This window comes from Varroa destructor, unplaced genomic scaffold (assembly GCF_002443255.2).
Source record: "Varroa destructor unplaced genomic scaffold, Vdes_3.0 BEIS01000002.1, whole genome shotgun sequence".
Classification (NCBI taxonomy): Eukaryota; Metazoa; Arthropoda; class Arachnida; order Mesostigmata; family Varroidae; genus Varroa; species Varroa destructor.
The window spans coordinates 34,944,397-34,966,258 of NW_019211455.1; the positions used below are offsets into that span (position 1 = coordinate 34,944,397).

At 37.5% G+C, this 21,862-nt stretch overlaps 1 protein-coding gene across 3 annotated transcripts in view; it reads right to left on the reverse strand.

The window, feature by feature from the left end:
- Positions 1 to 20,993, reverse strand: part of Src42A (Tyrosine-protein kinase Src42A) — a 38,316-nt gene extending 17,323 nt beyond the window's left edge. Inside the window, exons 1-4 of one of the 3 annotated variants that reach the window (XM_086982151.1) lie at positions 20,684 to 20,993; positions 19,276 to 19,974; positions 5,552 to 5,673; positions 4,681 to 4,844 (exon numbers count right to left, since the gene is read on the reverse strand). In XM_086982151.1, coding sequence (XP_086838277.1) covers positions 4,681 to 4,844; positions 5,552 to 5,673; positions 19,276 to 19,802 — 813 coding nt within the window. In that variant the 5' untranslated portion in view covers positions 19,803 to 19,974; positions 20,684 to 20,993. Of the gene's footprint in view, positions 1 to 4,680; positions 4,845 to 5,551; positions 5,674 to 19,275 lie in introns of all 3 variants that reach the window. The other 2 variants (XM_086982150.1, XM_022789687.2) reach the window with 2 other exon arrangements.
- Positions 20,994 to 21,862: the final 869 nt, after the last annotated feature.

A 21,862-nucleotide genomic window follows, 5' to 3' on the forward strand; every position in this document is an offset into this window, starting at 1 on the left:
GTTCTCATGTCTGTGTATTTAACTACTGCTTAATCAGAGGTTTATCCAATTAAAAATTTGTTCAACTATAATGAGATGTGATTCAAAAGTGAGTTGCTATTCACCGAACCCTAATAGATTGCCAATTAGTATATCCAGATTAGATAAGGTAGCTTAAAAAATGTTCGCCATAATTTGCTTTAAAGATGGGTATGACGTGAAGGCAAACCTTTAAGGAAAGGGCATGTTATTAGGAGATCGCAATAATTTGAGAGTTACGATCTTCGAGCGCTATTTTTAGGATTGCCTGTCTTATGCACATGATTAAATATATTTGCATTCATAGCTTGCAACAACCTTTGCAAATACACACGACATCTCAGTAAGTTCTATTTGGGAAACTAGTTTTTCCTTAGAAGTTAAAAAAACAAACTACGAGTAGGGACATCGTTCTATCATAGCGCCTGAAAATAACGTAAAAATATTTGACAGTAACTTCAGTGACATACAGACAGCGCGCTTCAAGTATGAATTGTAAAAATTAAGAAAAGCACCTAATGAAATATCAACTAAGTATATGAACTTGTGCCCATGGTTCGAAAATTTTGCCAGTAAGGTTCTACAATGTTCCTGTATAAATCACCTACAAAAGTATATGTATTCCTGGCAATCAGGTTGTACAAGAGCGGGATATGCCAATCTCGATAACTATTGCGCAACTGTCCGAAAAAGAGGACAATTAATTGTGTTTGCCTCTGTTGCTCAAGATTTCAACGCAGCACAGTTTGGGAAAAGGAATCACTTCATAATAGCGTTTACCGTAGATATGATAGCTTGAGCTTCAGCAATTTATGGAGACAGTATTCTCTAAAAATTACACTGCTATTGCCGGGTTAAAAAGGTATGGATATAACGAATGGCTTTTGTTAGCTAAGGATAACCTGTTACAGGGTATGTGGTGCCACACACGCTTGCACCTCATATCCACAAATTAAATTTCAGAGCATTCGAACGCGTGCTTTATATTTTTTTGCAAGCGCATAGAAATGTATGTCTTTCGGACATGTTTTGTTTTTTTTTGTGAAACGAAAACAGAATTCGAAAGAGCGTAAATACTTTTCATGTTAGCAATTAATTTAAGTTCGCACAAGTAATGTCAATGCTGTACAGGGCTTTTAAGTACTAGGCTACGTATTATTGTCAAGTGTAAAAGTGTTACCAACTGTTTTGCAATGGACAAAAAGCCTTGAGGACAAGACTTATTTAAACGACCTGCCACAGCAAACGCAAACGTAAAAATGGGAAAAGCAAAGGAACTCGTGCTAGGGAACGGTCGAAACTTCCCTAAGGAACTCGCAGAACACACACACATTTCGCACGAGTCATGTTGGACCATTTTGAAAGATCATTTGGTGGTAAGAAGGCGCGCAGCAAAGATTGTTGCGAAATTGTGAAGCACGTGCAGACCCGTCTGAAACTATTTAAGAAAATTTCATCGCACCTAAGAAAGCCAGGTTCACAAGTGATAAGACATATGTATATGGGTCGTATAATCGTCTGAGTATCGCTTCAAAGGACAGTTCAAGCAGTAGAAAACTGCAAGGTCCAGGTCAGAAACTGAACTTTTTCTCTTTTTCGACTGTCAGGGAGTATAATGGAACACTACGTAATGCTGTCGGCCAAAATAGGCCTGAATTCTGGATGAAAAATGAATTCTGTGAATGAATGAATTCTGTGGGTTTTTCACTACGGTAATATGCCACCTCTCACGTCGCAACTTCTGTCGCATTTTTTTGTGGAAGAACTCGGTGCCGCTGTTGCTTCAATCTTTGTGTTCATTAGTTCTACCATTCCCGCTGTAACTTTTCTTTTTCCGAAAGTTCAGAAAACACTTGAGACAAGTGAGAGTTGGACGACTGAAAAACGTGCAGTTAGTCCGCTGCCAAGTTCTTGATGCTTTTTTGACGATACTCTTTTACAAACGCAAAGTCACCCATTTGTATAACGTAAATAGTTAATAATAGGGCAAATGCTCATCAAAAGTGTAATTTTGTGACACACGTAATTAAATGGAGTATATCTCATACCTCCTATAAAAAGACCCATATATCCATTTGACCTAGTATTACAAGGTGCGACAGTCCCACGTATTCTATGTATGCTCGTATACTATATGATAACAACGAAGTTATCTATGGCGTCCAGCAGGCTCATTTAGAAACTATTGTTTAAGGTAAAGGACATAGATATATTTTTTAATTTTTTACGTCCGCTGTTTGAACCATTAACCATAACCAAACGAGTCTTGGTGGATTTACGTAAGTTTTTCTCTAACAGGCCTATGAGGCTGCACGATCACAATATATCATAATAATTATTTGCCATCGCTAAAATTTGAACTAACGATGACCGTAGGATCATGGTTACCACAACAATGCACCCAAAAAGGTGCACATTAGCCACTCAGGCTACGCCGCCTTATGAACATATGCTAGTTTACTTTGTCTTAACTGAACAATGATTACGGGCTCACTTTGTATGCGTTTGACAGTAATAAACCCAATGTTAATAATTAAAATCCTTTGCTTCAATATTAATCAATTATACGAAAAATTACGTAATAACAACAAAAAAGTTTCAACAATTACGTGAAACGGAACCTAAAAAATTCTAAAGTACACTGGGGCGATGTTGATCGTAAATCCACCAAGTTTTTGGATCCCTTTTCCGACCCGACGTATAGAACAACCTTAAGATACTCAAGCTTCGCGAGACATAGATGAACGTATTTACAAAGCTATGCTTGCAATTCATATAGCGCACACAAGCTATTATTTGTATACGCTTTTTATTCACTTAAATATCGCCTTCATTATCCGTCATGCGATTCAATAGATTTATTTATGTCGGCAAGGGTCGAAGAGACTAATATTATTAAAACTATTTATTTCAAGAGAGTGCTAGCTAGCTATTGATTAAAAGGATATCGTGTGTCTAGCTGCCAATGCGTCTGTTTGCGTTTTTTTAAAGCGATTTGACTTCGAGGCAGCAGCGTATTATATATATATTGGGCTTTTCCTCCAGATGCTGAAAATTGGCCTAGACTTTTACAAAACTTAACCATTAATTACAACATGTTGGAATCTTAGCTATTTCGTAGCCAACACTCGATGCACCGCCAGTAGCAATACCAGAATCCGGCTATCTTTGCCTTTCTAACTACCTGTAGCCAGAACACATATACGTCATTTTTTTAAGATTTTTATGAGAAAAACAAGGTAGCATTAACAGTACAGAGCAATTCAAAAATCTACTAGTGAACATAGGTTACGCTACATGATTTCGTTTTCACGCCTCCGTTAGTTAGCAAAGTGGAATTCGTAATTAAAATTCAGATATGAATTTATACACGCTCGCTCCGACAAGAGCAAGCAACACAAATAATTAAAGTATAAAAAAATTTTTCTGTTGCTAAATTTCTTATTTTGAGTATTACATGTGCATAAAAAGTTTCTACTTCTTTATTTCTAGTAATGAATAAATTCCAGATCTAAACTGGGAAAATAAAAATTTTAGATTTGGTGGAATCATTGCATGAAATTGGAGTTCTCATATTTGTTCATGTTGTTGAATTCAATATTTATTCATTTACATAGGATTTGTTAAATAAATTCGTGAGTATTCATTATTATTGATGTTGGAAACAATGTCACACTAAATTGTTTTTCCCATTAGTACTCGCACCATAATTATAAATAATGTCCCGCGAAGTGGAGAAAAGCATTTAAGATATTGAGCAATTAATGCATTATATAGTATAATATATTATTATAGACGTATTATAGGCGTAACCGATCACAACCATTAGTTGAAGTGATTTGGTGACTCATCTTTATTTTAGTCTCATTTTAAGTCAGAAAAAATGTTTTTATTTAATTTGCTTTGCAACTTAATTTCAGAAGAAATCAGAGTCAATTTGATACAACCCTAATGGTAATGTGACCCTTACAAAACGTTACTTCTTAAAAACGATGTCACACACCACACAAACGGCGGCACAGTGCTAGCTACAGCACATCGTTATGAAAAACTAATTGATAACCTTCAACACAATTCAAAAGAGGAAAGGCTCTAGCTAAAAGTAGAAGTACGAGAATAAAATGTTAATATCCCAAAGGTTCTAATTGAGTTTACTTGAAAAACAGACAATATGAAAGGCTAGAGATAAATTTCTCTGATTAGGTATTCCATTTTTATGCACAATACTAATCAGCTCATATTTTACGAACCCACCGGGAGATCGAATTCCATATATCAGCCGCATAAACACTACTGAATTGGCGATTATGTAGGTGCACGAAGGTGGAATTTTTAAAAATAATTTTGAACGTAAAGTCGAACTTCATTCGGGCAAACTACTGGTATTTTAAGCTGATAATGATGTAATATAGGTTCATAAAATTATCTTGAGCCGCTACAGTTATTACCCATTTCATCGTTACCGAAATAGCACGGTAATAACTTAGAACTTTTTGCCGGTTCAATCAAATGTCTTTCGGATAAAAAATATAAAAACCATTTTTTATTTACCTGAATATCGACTGATACTATTAAGACTAAAAAAGGTCTTATGATTTGAGTGAGGACGATAAAAATATTGTAGCATTTACAGTGGTTGCGTGACGTCGAAATCTGACAAACCTGAACGCAAGGTGCTTTGAGATTGACACAAAGTCCATCGGGGTCCCTGCTATAATGATCTACGAGATCCTGTAGTGCACGGAATGTGGTCCTTCGAGCAATGAAAAATCCTCCTTCGTCTAGCTGACGGATACGGTAGTGCTTGACGGAATCACCGTCTCTTACTAAAATGAAATTAGAATATAAAGATTTCTTAATAATTACGCAATAAAACCTTGTTTATGATTGACTCATCGTAAGCGCTGATAACTTTTAGTATAAATTGAAGATAGAATTACTTATTAGTATTATGTAATGGTAACATCTCCGTTTATCACTCTGACGCAAAGCCTGTGAACGTAGGTGGCTAGTACGCTAGTAGTTATATTAAATCATCTAAAAAATGCTTAGTGTAAATGCAAAAAGCAAAACGTGTGACTAAAAATCGTGTGATTTTAAATAGTGAGTCAATTTCTTATCTCAAAGCATTTAGAACTTCGCTTACGTTTAATTGAAAAGTTACCACACTGAAGAATATTACTCCCCGTTACGAGATATTAACGAATAAACATAATTTTTAGCTGAACTAATTTTAGACAGCTTTTTTTAGAATACTACCAAAATCAACCAGAAGCTAGGATTTCAAATGGGTTCGTTTCGTCACTATGATGTCAACTTGTCCACACAGTGGACTAACAATTAACTAACGACTGAACAATGTTTTATTTACTAAGTGACAACGTCGCATTTTTTCTTCAAGGAGTCTTTTACACGACCTATCGTAACACAACATTCACCCATTACAATGATAATTGTATTAAAAAATTGGGATTTTATCAAATGTCAGCGCAACTGAATTTAATATTTTCAAATGATGTATTCTACATTTTACCTGACAATGAATAGTCATTTCTTCGACTTTCTGAATCCCTAATCAGATAAGCTCCATGTTCGTTTTCCGGAGATAAAAGCTTTTTTTCTGCTTCGACTCTCTTAATTTTTCCGAAATACCACCTGAAAACGTAGAAAAACATCATGGCAATCAAGTGCTGAATCAGAGGCAATTTGCTAACTAAGTAAATAACAAGGGTATGCAATTGATTCTCTACTAGGCCATACTATGTAAACCACATATTCTAGCATGTATGCACAGACAGATCTTGTAGTGCTTCCAATGTTAGCACTGGCGTATGTTGTATAAGCGCCAAGCATGTTGTTTTAATCAACCTAATTAACTAAATATTAAGGTATCGAAAGTGAGTAACCGCCGTCGACATTGCCGACGCGCACAGCTCTGTCACAATGTGATAGTCTGTGTGCAAACCTTACGTCAAGAACCTTTAAAGGCAAGGGCTGAATACGAAAAATTTGGAGGAACGGAGCAAGATGGAGGGTCCTTGTATTTATCGCCTTTATATTGTTCGAATTTGTGTAGGAAAATAAATGTATCTCTATGCCTGCAGTCGAATCTAGGCCTTCGTATTCTTCCATTAAGTAAATACGCTACCATTACGCCACGGGGGAGTCGGCTATGGACGCCCACCAGGGTGCCTTTCCGTCTAGTACTCTACATGTTCGATACCACACATTAATGCCGCAAAGAACAGTTTTTTTGTTTTTCTACACAAACGAATCGTTCTTTTCAGACATGCAGTTTTTGCACTACAGTTTTCAAGCCGAACCAAGTCTAGCCTTCTTACAATTTTAAAGATTATTTGAGTATAAGCATATATACACGAACTGTATTCACTTCAGGCAATAAAACAGAGTTCACTAGCAACTTTCAGGTTCTGGTGTTACGATGTACACCTATCTTCGGTGTGGCAGTCAACAAACCATTAGCTGGAGCTTGCTGACACCAATTTAATAAAGCTTGAATTGCTGGATCATTTACTGTACTAGGTCAATCATTCTTCTTGCACCTTCAGCGCAGATATGCATGTGCAGAAATCTTGTTAAGCATATCCTTGAGGGGTAACATGTGTTGTTTTTATAAAAAAAGTGTGTAATTTGGTTAACATACAGTAATGAGAGAGCTTCTACAAACATTTAAGTGTCAAATCTGCCGGAATACAAAATTTAGCTTTCAAAGCTAAATGTTGCATAATATTGTGCTTAAATATTACGCAAGTCACTACACGTTTCCTACGCAGTTCAAGTTTTGGTGTCGACAGAGACAAACATTAGAATACGTTAGGATTTCCCGACTATTCGTAAAACGGCATTAAGAGCAGAACAGTCCGAAAGGATAACGTGAGTAGCAATTTGGCAATCCGAGACGACTAAAAACGTCTAGAAAGTCATGACTAGCAATAGACGGAACCGCGGACAAGCTACCAGTGATATTAGTAAGCCACAGAAGTACACACATTTGGCAGAAACATAAGGATGTATCGATTGATTCGGACAAATATTCCACCAACACTCCGTATTGATTACGCGCTTGTGGCGATGGGGAGCGACGTGGAACTAATGCTGCTTATCGAACCATCGTAGCATGCTTTGAAGCCAATAGTGGTTTCGCGTTATGGCTCGAAACATTCATTTAATATGGGTGTGGTCACACTGAAAACGACTTGCAATAAAGTAGGCATTTCTTGACATTGTGTTGCTATTAGATGTTAACAAAAACCATTCTTTGAGGTCAACGATTTCCCAAAACTTTCTAAAATTTTGGAATGCTATACTGAAGCCCGCTTTGCATAAGAATTTTAATTACACTTTCCTTATTTTATATATTGATATACCTTTGTTCATGAAAAGACCACATCAGAAAACGCAAAGAATCGTAGCAGTTCGACGCTTGTTACCTTAGAATCATAACTATCAAAAATCCAAATTGCACATCTAACGAACTGAAGGACCTACTGACAAGATAAACCTGCCAACTTAAGGGCTCTGACTTGGTGATTAATAGGCTCCAGATAATGAACATCAGCAATAATACAGTCAGAATAGCGGAACCAATATTGTAGATGCGCAGTCATGGAAATTTTTGTGTTTAGGGTTTGGCCTTACCTATAGTTACCTTCGATTATTTCAAAAACGCAGAGTAGTTAATAACTTGATTCAATTTGACAGTTGCGCTTTTAAGATTTTTTCAGTGATAATAAATGCGTATATAACCCCAAAAAACGATTTTCAGCTAAGACTTTAGGAAGAACAGATTTCTCAATATTTTTTGTGCAGTAAAGAACTCAAACATGAGTATTCGTTGTTTTAAAAATATTTTTATCACTGCCAGTCATACATCATAGAACCCTAAGATAGTAAGTCCGACGCAAAACCAGTTGAGCCATGCTTTGCAGGTTTTGATGCATGCGTCACTAATAAATTTCTTTAATACACCCAAATAGAGGGTCTTTGGGCGAAAATTCGTGTTTTCTTTAAGCGAACTTACAGAATACTTGCATATACATATAACCGAATACAACAATATAAACGCACGACTCTGAAAGTGACTAAATTAAGGATTAAAGGTCTATTTTGACTAAACTTACAAAATCCGTATCACCCAAACTAATCCCCCTACGCTAGCGCTAGTATGGAAATGACACCTATCCACCAAAAAATTTATCAGTCGTAGCGTCTGGCGATAGCAGACTCCTCTTACGAGTAGTTTACCATAATTAAGATAATAGTGTCTCTAGGACTTGTTTTGTCTCCTGAAATACGCAGCAAATCGCGGAACCATTAAAAAATAGCAACAACACACGTTCCTACTAGCACTATTATTTTATTAGCATTTGTTATTGTTGAAGAATCGTTTATCAGTTATTATAAACGGAACTGATAAAGAAATAGGTCTTCTAAGAAATGCTAATTAGTAGCGCTCGAAATCATGCATGTTATTGAAATCTTCCAGTATTCATATTACCTCATATTAGCACAAAATTTGGTTTACGACGGCTGGCGTCTTAATGAGTATTGCTGATGCCATGAAACTTTACGAAAATACGTAATACAAAATATGAATAGGTAAATGTATGGAGAGTTTGTAATGCCTGGTGTAAAAACACGGCGGTGGTGTAAAAAAGATACAATCGATTTTGGGTTAAACATTTCGAAGCGAAACCGGATCAAACAAAAAGGAGCTCCTGCAAAATTATTAGACAACCATAAACTCACAAAATCGGTGCTTTAAAACAATAGTAGCACACAATCAAACGATCATAATTTACACCACGTACACGTCAACACAACTCTGTCTAAAAAAAGATTTACATACAAGCAATGTTGTTTGCACATGATAAAATTTTGCGTCTTTTTATATCTATCATGTATTTATGTTCGTCCTTTCAGACCAAAGTGCAACGGTACTTGAGCGGTGTATTTTTTCTTTTAATTTTGGAAAAAATAACCTTTGTCCCGAGGGACTTTTATTTTTCGACGCTACATATTACTGCACGTTACCTATTGACTACTGTAGTTACGTCCTTAATTACCACTTCGAATATGGTAGATAATAAGAACGGACTAAAACAGGAAAGTTAGCAAAATATTTAAGCTATGTCGTAATTAGTATCAAATTAACGTGTTATCCTCATTAAATTGAAAGACCAGATCCAATTTGTCTTCAGCAGGTTTTTTTATAAATTCATATCATTCGTGCGTAGGTTTCACTTGCGGGTACACTTTTGCTTAAGGCAGCAGCTTGCCAACTTATTTTTATGCTAGAAAATCACTACGTGGGGCGCTTGTTACGGCTGCCCCAGGTTCATTTATAAATGCGTTGTTTAAACACTGATTTAAAAAGTGCCTAGGGCTTATGTTAAATACGTGCATTGCAATCACAATATTGGTCCACTTAAGCAGATAATTTTGATAGTATTAATGACATTTATTCCTGAGACACTTTCTGTAATTTGAAAAATGTTTTTGTTTGATCTCAAACTTCAGCCCTATTACTATTGAACTAAAGGCTTACTGCCTACGGCGGTGTATGCAGCTTGAATACACTACGAATAGGGAATGCAACTACACAATATGTTATGTTGCTAATAGTAATGATGAAATAGGTAAACACTTCTGAAATCAATTTGATATATTTGAAATATTTGAAACAATCTTTTGTTGTAAGTAGAAAAAACTCGCAAGAAAATTCTTAGAGTTAAGTCCAGAACCTCAAAAAACTTCTTTGCCTGCTATAAAGCTGAGTTTAGTTATTGATACGAATTTCATAAAATTATTGGAACATAGGAGTCTCTAGCAAAATCTGGTTTTGTTAAGCACTTTAGGTTTTTAGATAGTTTATAGAACAGTTTCACATCAAAAACAATATTGTGAAATACCAAAGCTATTTTAACAATCGGTACCTTTTTATCTTTTTTTCACACGAACAACTCTCACCTAATTGTTCGCCGTATCTGCGTCAACTGTAAAGCTGTGTTTTCTTAACTGTAAATCAATTGTCTTTTCACCCCACTCGTTTCCAATGATAAAACTACATTTTCAAAATTGTAACTCAGCTCTGCCTACTCTCTCTTATGTTTTCCAAGGTTTAATCATTTATGTTCGTTTTCATTAATCACAACGTGAACGACCGATATGATGCCAGTATATGATTAGGTAATTGCATCAATTTTGATCGTTCATAGATAGACTTTGTGTCCGTTTCTTCGTGGCAACTTAGTGGATAACGTATTTGACTGTTCATCTTACGGACACGTTGTAATTTAGGTTTGGGCATAGACAGACCTCGTTTCGTGCTGGGAGCCAGCCCAGACTAATGACAATACCTGACGTAAAATTCAAAACGTAGGGGCCTTGTCCCCGTACCGTACAGTTGGTGCTAAATGTATCCCATGTTATCTTATTTTTCTGTCCAATTCGCTAGACGCCACTTCTTGCACACATGAGTCTTCTCATTGGAAAACACACAATTCTGGTATGAGGAAAGATATATCCGCAGCGGCTCAACCATTCATTATATGTGCAATAGATTTGTTTCATTTCATTCACAATAAAGGAAATGATGATTAAGGCAGCCACAACAAAATATTTCGCATCTCTTTATTTGGTTAAATATGAAAAAACTTTATATTTAATACTATAGGCTGCCACTATACAAAGACTAACAGACGAGTTTTGTGAAGAACAGTTCAAGCATTTCAAGTATTATGCTTCTGAGAAGGAGCAAACAGTTAATACTGCTTTTTTTTTTATGAATAGGCACTTCCAATATCATCTTGATATTGGCGTATGATAGACATCTAGGGAATGAGACCACACATTTCGTCCATTGCCTGCCAACCGTGTTTTAACTGATTGTATATGCGTCCAGTACATAATGTGTTAACAGAAAACACAGTTACTAAAGGTTCCAGTCCACAACAAGTGTAGTTAAATAATGAAACAAAGAACGAATTGGCAAAAAGATAGCTCAGTAATTTCTACGAGACAATTTTTTTTATTCAGACGAATTTTTGCAATAGTTTTACTAGTGAGACAAATGTATGAAAGCGTAAGCTACTTATGGCCTACAATGACATTCAACAAAATACAGTAATCTGCTTTACATACAGCAGTGACTATTATTTAAAAACTTCACTGTAGTTATGCTTTCGGTGGCATATCTCTTGAACCAACGACCCTTTACTGTTTAAATTAGAAGTTTAGTCGTCCAAGCCACCAGACAATATTTTTGTTGCTCTTACCCGTTCTTTTTTTAATTAATTTTTTTTAATATTTAGCATTCTTTTTTACATTTAATAATAAACACAGCTTGTTCACCTACACTTTTTTATATTTATGAAACTATATAATGCAATGTCAAAGCAAGGGATAAATGAGCTGCAACAAATTTGCGTATGCAAAGGAACTCATTAGGGTTATTATACCAGCACCCTCACAAAACGTGTCATATAAATATGCTACACCTTTGTATAGGCATAATATATGTAAATAATATAGTTTTGTAATAACCCTTTGAAAGCCAGGTTGCAATATACGACTGCACAGTGCGTACCAATAATGTAACGTCGTATTTGGCACGTAAACAGCGCATAAGATTTACACAAAATAGGCCGACATTTGAAGTCGATCTAGAATTCGCACGTGACTGCATTTTTTAATACGAAACAAATGTGCATACATAAATGTATCTACCCAAGCCGGGTATATACACGTCTTACAAATAATAAAAGCAACTCATTTGCTAAACTGGCCAGTACATATATTTTTGGCTGGGTAATTCAACTTCCACTGGAGACTAGAGAAAATCTATAGCTCCGAAGGGCAGATGGATCCAAAAGCTTAACGCATTTTAGCCTTAAAGAAAAGCTCAACAAAAACAAAACGACCAAAATTTCTAATAGAATCAATTTATTAATAAAAAAATTCGTTGTTAACAGTTGACATACTCACCCGGTGTTTTTCACGAGCTCGAAAAAGTGAATATATTTTGTGCGCAGATATAAGAATAACTACTCAAACAACTCTGGTTTATTCACACACGCTGCTCCTAAGGTATGATCAATCAGCAATGGTCATTATGATTGTATTTGGGTTGTCAAAAAACATCTAACAATGACGCATCATCTTGCCATGCTGACACCTTTACTGCTCACTCGATAGAGATATTGTGTCCAAGGAAACCGACAACGACAAAGAATAAAGTGACGATATTACTAGGCCGGGCCAAACACTCAGAGTTCTGCCTACGAATATTTTATATTAGTACTACCTGCCATATCCACCTTAATAGTTATATTTAAGCTTTTCATTCATGTATAGTCAAATATTTGTTACACGAAATTTATTCATAATTTTGATATATCGGTCGACGCCGATGCGTAGAAATTTCTTTATTTCCAGGTTTTTTTCTCCATTAATAATTCCAGAAATCGCTGTTGTAGTTTAAATATATAGTGGAATCTAAATATTATTTTTAAAGTAGCAAAGAAGAATCTTATGTCTCTATATGATTCAATGTTCGATTAAATTCAATGAATTCAATGTGTCGAGATTTACCCGAAAAAATCACAGCAAAGCAGCATACCTTTTTGAGGAGGTATGTTTAATGTGCTGGCTACTAATAGATTCAGTTACTAAACATGGCGATAATGACGAAAGCGATAGAAACGAAAGGGAAAGAACAAAGGAGGATGAAGAAGAAAGAGCAGCTCATCAGTGGGTGCGCCGGCTATTGTTTCTACCTCGGCCGTTGATATCGATAATATGGGTGGTGTAGCTCGCCTTCGTTTTAGATAATTCGCTGCGCCTGTTTCGGATACAAAACGCACTCAATATATACTTCGATTTCTACTGCGGCCGCGAATCACTAGTTTCACTAGCTGTGCGCAGTATTAAAATGCCCGAATATTGAACACCAGTAACTGCGTGACAACTTGTTCGTTGCTGGAATAATGATATTCTCAGAAGTCCTTCGACCACAATAATGAAACATGATTTTCGTTCGATAGGGAGATACGCCCATTTAACCTATTTAGCTGACACAGCACCTAATATTATTAAGGTTTTGTGCGTACTCCTTTGCTAACTACAACAATAAAAGGCATATGCACGACACTAATCATTACAAATGAGAGCATTCTGGATGCTTTTATTAACTACATAGTTCCGAAGCACATAAACAAAAATTTGGTTCGAAAAACGTAATCATTCACACAGTCTTTTCTCCTTTAGAAAAATACAATGTTTTTTTTTTGTCGAGACAGTACTCAAAGCCTTTTCTTATTATCGGTGAACCTTAAATAAAGGCGTATCGACAGTGTGCTTTTTTCTCCAGAACTTCGTTGTCATCTAGTTGTTCAATGAAGAAAATTTTAACTCGTTTTAAAACTTCAAATATAGATGTCCTTGATAATCAAAAGCACATTCGCGACACTTAATTCGCGTTTTTCCGATTTGAAAAAGCTGCTGGACCAACCTGTAATAATTATGTGGTGTAAACTTCATATTTTAGCCTCTTAGAACCAAAGGATGCAGAACCTAAAATCATGCGACTCCTATAAGGGTCATATAATGGCACTTCTGAACGAAAATAGTTGTCAAATAACTCGTGAATTGGCTAAGAAGATTAATTGCAGTTATGATTTTTGCGTTAATTTATAAGATTCTCTCATAAATTAAGGATACGGGCGCCATAGACTAAGTGGACGATTCAGCGAAACACGGCATCCCATTGTTTCCTAATATTTGGCGTACCAACGCAATAACAGATTTCAGCACAGATGTGTTGAGGGTGATAAGCGACCTATACGACGATATGGGGCACAGTAAGGGACCCATAGTTCGGGCAAATACGTCTTAGTCCAAAGATAAGCCATATTTCTATCCTAAACAGACCACAATTTGCATTTAGTGAAACTGAAAGATTTTAAACAAGTTCTTTAAGATCAAACCTGTATCTGTCGCGGCAAAATTTTTTTGAAGTTTAAAGAAGGTCATGCAGAATGCCGGCGAGTGCATGATAAATTAATCTGCTACTAAAATTCGGTTCAATTCTTTAATGTTCCAACCTAATAGATAAACAGATCACGTTACTCATTATGTGCCATTAGATGTAGTGTGTAGCAAGACGTGCAAAGTGTTAGGACAAGATAGCGTAACTTACAGGTTAAAGAACAGCTATATTGATCTATATGTCTTCTTTTAATATGCATTTTATGATACAAAAATGACATCACGAAAATATAAAGGCCACCCGACAACAGCCTAAATTTCTTTATTGCTTCAGGTATACTGTAATGTCGTAAACATCTGAGCTTTGATTAACGAAGTACAATTGGTTAAAACTACAGAATCTGAGATGCTAACTACATCCTAGCATCTTCTAGTATGAGTTTACCTAAGCGAGTCAAAACATAAAAGCTCATTACATATCGCAACACAGTAAAAACACAATATGTTGGAACCGGAGGTTATGGTGATACAATTGCACATGTCAGCAATTTACATTATGGTACAAGGCTGTTACAAGCGAATCCAGCGAACTTTGAAACTATCAATCAAAGTCAAAAAATCAATACAAAAAAGAAAGAAAGGAATCAGAAGTTATACAACTTTTGAACTAGATGGGCTATAATGAGCATTTTTTAATGTGTTAAAGTACTATGCTTTAACTTGTCTCAGTTGCTCTCCTAGCCCCTGGGTAACTATATACTTATTATTCGCGTTCTTATGTGTAATTGCTTTATCCATGGTTTCTCGAAATAAATCGATAGTGAGATATGCTTGCCCACCAGTTAACCTTTTTAGAATATGGACGCTCCATATTGACACAGACTTAGGTTGGGAGATTAAGCTACTTAAAGCCTATGTTGGATATTCCTCTGCTTAATCTAAGAATTAACTGAGACATGGCAATGAGGCCTGGTGATGTCAGCAAGTAAGCAGACTGCATGCTTTGGATTGTCGCGCCAACGGTCCATGTGTCTCTTGAAGAACTAAGAGAGTAAACCATTGCAAATACTATCATCACCTTTTGCCCAAATCTACTCGAGACAAACTTAATATCTTTCGAGGGCGATGCCATTTTCTCGTTTGGTCCTTTTCAAGCTGGCGACTGAGATTAAACCATGTCTTGTACATGGCGACCTTCATATGCTTCAGGCGGGTTTTTTGTTAACTTATGTTCCGAAAATTGCACGTGGAAAGCACTATATGCGTTTCCAACTAACCCGAAATCAATTCACGGGAGACTCGTTTCTTTATTTAGTTTCCGCATTTTCAGCATTTGGGTTATAATTATATATATAATAATAATACGTTATATGTATGTTATATAATAACACGTCACATGTAAAATGCCAGTTTTGGTCGACATAGCCCTTAAACTCCGTGCTCTGTTTTTATGAAAAGCTTCTTCAATTGCGGCACTACGTTCTTGTCCTTCGGGTTCCGATATTTAATCACCTCCTTGTTTCTCACAATTTCTGAACTTGAAACGTTTGCATAAGTCACATACTCTGCTTTCGCTTAAGGCCTTTTTGGCTCATGTCTTCACTGATTCCAATGAATCTCTGCAGCGCTAAAATTTCAGGGAACAAGAACTTCATCACTGAGCACTGATTTCCAAAACCGAAATATGATATTCCTTTTGAACGGATTCCTTCTCGAGTAATACCAATCTGTTTTTACTTACAAATTTCTAAAAAACAGGAGAATTTACTAGCCAAACGTCGTCTGCAAGCAGCACGTAGTTCAAAAGTTAAATAACTTCACAGTCCCCCGAAGTTGCTTGTAATTTATTTATTCATTGTTTGTTACTTTATTGGTTTGTTTTCAAGGTACCTATTTTTGGTATGTTTGTCTATTGTGTTTTGATTTATTTTAAGTGATTTAAAAAATGAACTACCAGCTAGTGTCTGCAGCGATTCATGCCATAGTGCACGCAGACAAAAACGTAAGCCAGCACCATGTTGACATCCACCTGTTAAGGAAATAAATGGTACACCATAACCTCGCATGAAATCTGTCTGTTAGAGTTCCAAGCGAATCAAGACTGTGATTACAGAAGCTTTAATCTACACATTAGCAACGACAAAAGCATACAAACATGAACCCTATGGTATTTCATGTCTGTACGTGTTTTCGTCTTGATACCGATCCTACAGTCACTTCTTTGCTTTTTTTCTTTTAAAGAAGATTTTCAGTTTCTATCCAGCGTTACTTCCTCGGCGAATGAGCAAACGCGGCAGGTTCCACGAGATAGCGTTTCAGCAGCCGTATTGCAGCTGGCATCCGGAAAGAGCCCGGCTCAAGGCGAGTTGGAAGACCCGTTCAATCGTTCGTATGTCCATTCGTCAAGCCCGACACTGCATCCTGTTCGTTCGCTTTGGCGACCCACTTCTACAACTGCAGAAGCGGCTTCAGTAACTACAGCAACGCTCTCTGAATTGAACTGCTGGTTCGCTAGTTGTCTTCAGCTACCACCAACAGACGGAATGCGGCAGAAACCAACGTAAAGACAGCGCAAACTACCCACGGCCCACAGTGACGTACCCACAAGCTAATAAGTGGTAATAACCCCTGGGATGTGGTCGCATCGGTGATTATTATTACTATTATTATACGCAAAAACTCGCAAAACATGTGTGCGAGAATGTCATTCAAAATTTACATGAGAAATCTACGTTTATATTTACTCACGTATATAAGCAAGCTCTTTAGAAATGGGATTAAACTAACACTTCCATTTGTAACAGATATAACAGAGGCTTTGTAGGAGTATACAATGACTGACTAGTAAAGAGGACTCTAACAAATTAAAGCACTAAAAGGGTGTAGCAATTGATGGTTACCCGTTGTGGAAAAGTTGATCTTTGAGACTTGAAGACATGATGTATCTATAGCCATATTGTATTCCCAAAACTAGCCAGGAAGGTCACGTTTTGACACTTTCGGCTGAAGAATAATTTTTCAGGCTGTAGAAATGGCTGGAGACCTTTAACTCTGTTAATCCTAAGATTCTAGCAAAATACCTAAATTCAGGTTCCTCAACTGGCCATTAACCCCACTGCCAATCGACAGTCTTGTCTTTGTCTACATGGTATGGTAGCTTCTGATAAAAACATTAAATAAACAAAATCACGATTACTGATTTTCTCGAGCTTCTAATAACTATCGTAGCACCCTTAAAATGGCTTAATTCTTTGGCTTATAGCTAACATTTGCCAGCGCCAATTTTGTTAGGTGACTCATCGTAGAGGGGACCACAGAAAAAAATTTAACTAGATTTACAATAGTTTATGAAGTAAATTAGTACTTTAAAACATTTGTATACTAAAAATCACTAAATTTTACCTCGGGATCTAACCAATTATCTGCTTACCTATCTCGTCACTCTAGAACTATGTGTATAGCATTACGATTTCAGAAATCGCCATGTCTGTATATTATAATACACAAGCGGTTTTGCAGATCAAGAGCTTCTAGCTATATTTTTAATTGTTCCACATGAGCAGATCATTAATGGAAAGTTGAACCATTACCTTTAACAACCTAGCAAGCTGGAATCATGCGTCTTTGCGGAATCATAGTACCTTTAATAGCTAATTTGATTTTGTACGATCTAATAAAGAAATTTATGAAGCACATGTACAACAAGGCTTTTGTTCCTCAGAACAGATTCGTCGGGTTCACATCGCGCTCTTGTTATTAAGGAACCCTTTGGCCGAAACGACTCCTATATTGACATTAAATGTCTTATTTCTCTTTGCCATAAAAATATTTAGGGAACGTAATTCGCAACAGGTCTTGGAAATTAGCAGATATATTTATCTCTGTTAGTTCACCTAGTGAAAGTGGCAACCTGCCAAGGGTGGAAAGTCCCACTATCAAGAATATCATAGACGAAATGCTGCCTCGAGTTACTGTCGGTGTTGTTTGGTTATGTCGGTGTCAAGGAGTCACTATTTGTTTTGAAACATAGGATATTCAATCGAACTTGGCTATAATGGCTTTCTATAGTTACCGCTTGGAGAAAACCAGCCCCACAGTAAGAAGCGATTCCGTCGTAACAACTGCCCGTCAGTAGGGCTACCGGAACTATCAATGCCAATTGAAATGAACAGAAAGAATGAGGGCGAACGGCGCAGCTTTAGAGTTCATTAACAATGAAATGAAGATGTACTACGACGTCGTTTGCATTGGTCGATTTTATCAATATATCAATTTCAGTTCTTTGTAGTGTCGTAAAAGTACTGCTGGCTTATTGGTTGACCGACAGTATCATTGGATGGAGACGAAATATTTCGATGTATTCTGCGTTGCTAATCACGAGAAATCAACGATTAATCAATATTATTTTTTTGCGTTCAAAAATGAGAGCAACCGCTGTAGTTAGAATTAAATGACCCGGGATATAGCAGCTAAATTTTCAACACAAACGGGAACTTCGAATGCCATTTGCTTCTCTGGTAAATCAACCAAGTTGTAGCACATACATGTATGACGGTATGTCATTCTTTTGCCTAGTGATGTGCGCATGTCACTATTACGTACCTGTTAATAGACATTTGTCACATCTTTGTTACTTTCTTTGGGATACGTTTTGCTCGAAAGAGAAGGCGTTAATATCCCGATTAAATATAGAACTTTTAAGAGCAAAATATTGACAGATTTCCAAAGGGAAATCGAGTTCAAAGAAATGAGGATAATCTGTTCTGTACATTTTTCGATGTACCCGCTATGAACCCAAAGTTCGTGTCCAACGTCGTGTAATTTGCGACCCTGTCCGAGGATGTATCAGCTCTGACGTGTTAATTCCATGTCCAATTACTATCCATCGTAATTACATATGTAGATAAAATCGTTTAGGTTTAAGCCAACAAAAATATGACAAGCCGCTTCGATCGTTTGATGGGAACAGCACAAATCTGTCTTTTTCATAAATAGCCATGGTTTCTTACACCAAGATGAATAGCTTGATTATTTCAACTTCCAGAAATAATTGTCCATCTTTGTGATCTCAGTATACGGCTTTCAAAAACCTAGGCTCATGCAGTGCCTCGCTGTTGAGTTTTGCGAAATTTATTCACTCAGCACATTGTTTACAATATAAAATAATTCAAAATGTGCATATTTTTATGTGCGTATGACTTTCTGCTAAAAATACACGAAAGCCGAAATGTTTAAGCATATGGTACTTACGGTTCAGCCTCGATAGATTTGAGCTTAGCTACATAGTTCGAGGGTATGTATCCTTCGTGTTTCGTTGACTTGCTACGGGCAAACCACCAGTCGCCCTGTGTATCGTTCAGGATTTCGAGATGTTCGCCTTTCTTAAACGATAGGTCTTCATCAGTCCGAGCATCGTAATCGTATAAAGCCACAAATACTTTTGGAGCGGCGGACATTATACCAGGCGACCCATGGCCACCTTCTGAAGCATCATTAGGCATACCACCACCGAGGGCAGCGTCCAGCGCCGGGTGTCCTGAGTGGATGCCTATATGTTGTCTTGGCTCCTGGCCGGTAGCCACAACAACACTTCCCACGGCAACCGGCACTCCGCCGACGCCCACCATTCCTACGCTGCTGACTGCAGGGCCCGTCTGGATAGGGCCATGTCCGCCACTTATAATCGGGTGAGGAGCTCCCATTACCTCTGAGCTTAAGGCGGTTTCGTCAGGCTTCGCCTTAACTCCCGAACGAGATTTGCTGAAGCAAGTGCCCATCGTGACAACGAAGAAGCAGTAGCGTCAATAGGAGCAACGCGTCAACCTCCTTCTCTTGCTTCTTCTTGGTGAAGTCAACGTATATGTGTATATTTTTATTATACTCTATGCTATTACTTATTGTTTCTGAGGAGGGGGGCAGACGCAACCACTTGCGTCGTTGCACAGTTGCCTGAAAATCGATTGTGTATTTTTTATATGCCTGCACCAGCCCTACCGCCAGTATGTAAGTAAACTAGTTAGAAGTAGCAACATTAGCGTAGTTGTGAAAACAGCTAGATTGGTTGTGGCGATAAAATGGAGCGGCCTCTCTACTTCTCTTCTTACTGAACCGCACCCTATACAGGGGTACACAGTAGCTTAGGCGGAAGCAATAGACATCGATGCTGTGCACAAGCGCTGGTCCGGACCCTTGTGATCGGCACCAGAAGCGTTTAGAACAGGAATTGACAGCAAATTCATGAGTGAAAATCTTCCTATGATAATCACAGACCTTAATTTTCTTCGATTGTTTTGCCAGCTAACAACACACGGTAAGGTTAATCCTAGAAGTACCAGCTGTGCTATTACTATCACTGGTTGGCTGTACACATTCGAAAATCAAAAACTGGCACACACGAGCACGTAATTTTCGTATCCTGGGAGGCGAGAAAAGACAATTAGGAGCGGGAAATAGGGGTTAGGAAAAGGGGCACGCACTAAATTTCACATTCACTGCCTTGTCTAGTAGTACTAGGTAATCTCGTCGCCACCTTTTACCGAGTTTTTTTCTAGCTTTATTAAACCGTATGCAGGAAAAAAACCAATTTGCAACGCCGCAGCTGAAGCGGAGGGCCCTAATTGTGGTCGATACAATGTTCTTCTTTCGCACTACCACTCACTCTTCACGTCATCCACTCCATACAATACGATGAGAACCAGGCAGCCTTTCGTCGACGATGGCTGTGGTCTAAGCAGGTGTTGGAACATGTATTCCAACATTCATACACAACTTGAACCTACAATGCGGCTTTTTCTGCCGCTCAGCCACCCCCGGCCATCACAAATTCCACCAGTTGTGGTGGTTCTCCCGTTAGGCAGGTACAATATATAGAATATAGTAAGGTAAACGAAAATTTTGTTGACGGCTAGCCACAGTTGCAAACTCGCGTTGATTGGTAATGATTGTGCTAGCTGCTGCCCCTAAGCATCAGCCGCTAACTCATCGTTGTCGCTGCTGTAAGCCGTCGCACTGGTCCGGCCATCGCCCAGAGTTGCCTGAGTTCTTTTGAAAAATCCACCCGCTAGATCGGCTGTTTTTGGTTCGTACCACATGTGGCACTCACAGTACCACACATAAATGTGATGCGCGGCAATATCTAAGTCCCAAAATAGGCCGTCGAGAAATCAGAAGGAAAATTGAACCTAACAGGATCAACATTAGATTCGTTTGGCTCATCAAGGTTATGTCTGTTATATCTTCTGGCCTTTACCAATTACGTATCATGAAGATTCGAAAAAAATCCTCAAGCGGACTCAAAGGCATTCTATAGTAAGCATACTAAATGTAAAGCTTCCCGAAAGCCACTTTAAGAAATACTCGTAATATGCGAATCGCTTGTTGATTCCCGTGCATCCGAAGAAGTCCAGTAAAGGTATAAACCGTCTATTTCGTGGATAAGAAAGTCTATGATCTCGTGTAAGACTACTTTAGACAATATCCTACTCGAGTCACTTTTGGTCACATTAATATCCATGGCTTGAGCATGACTGCACAATGCTTTGTTTGCCGATAGAACAAGTTTTAGTTGATGACTAAGCCATTATGTTACCGCGGGAATTTCTAATCGATAATCGCTCAACTTTGGTTACAACATGTACGCCGATAAAATGCGATTTGAAGGCTGACTGAATTTATGTTAACCCGTCGAGTAAGACTGTCTGGAATGTTCATCGTATTGAGGTGAAAAGCTAAGGAAAAATAAGTTTTATTATTATAAATTTTTTTAACTAATATGTTAATTTTAATAGAATACAGCTTTAGAATTCCTGCGATACGAGCATTACGGTGCAATAAAGGT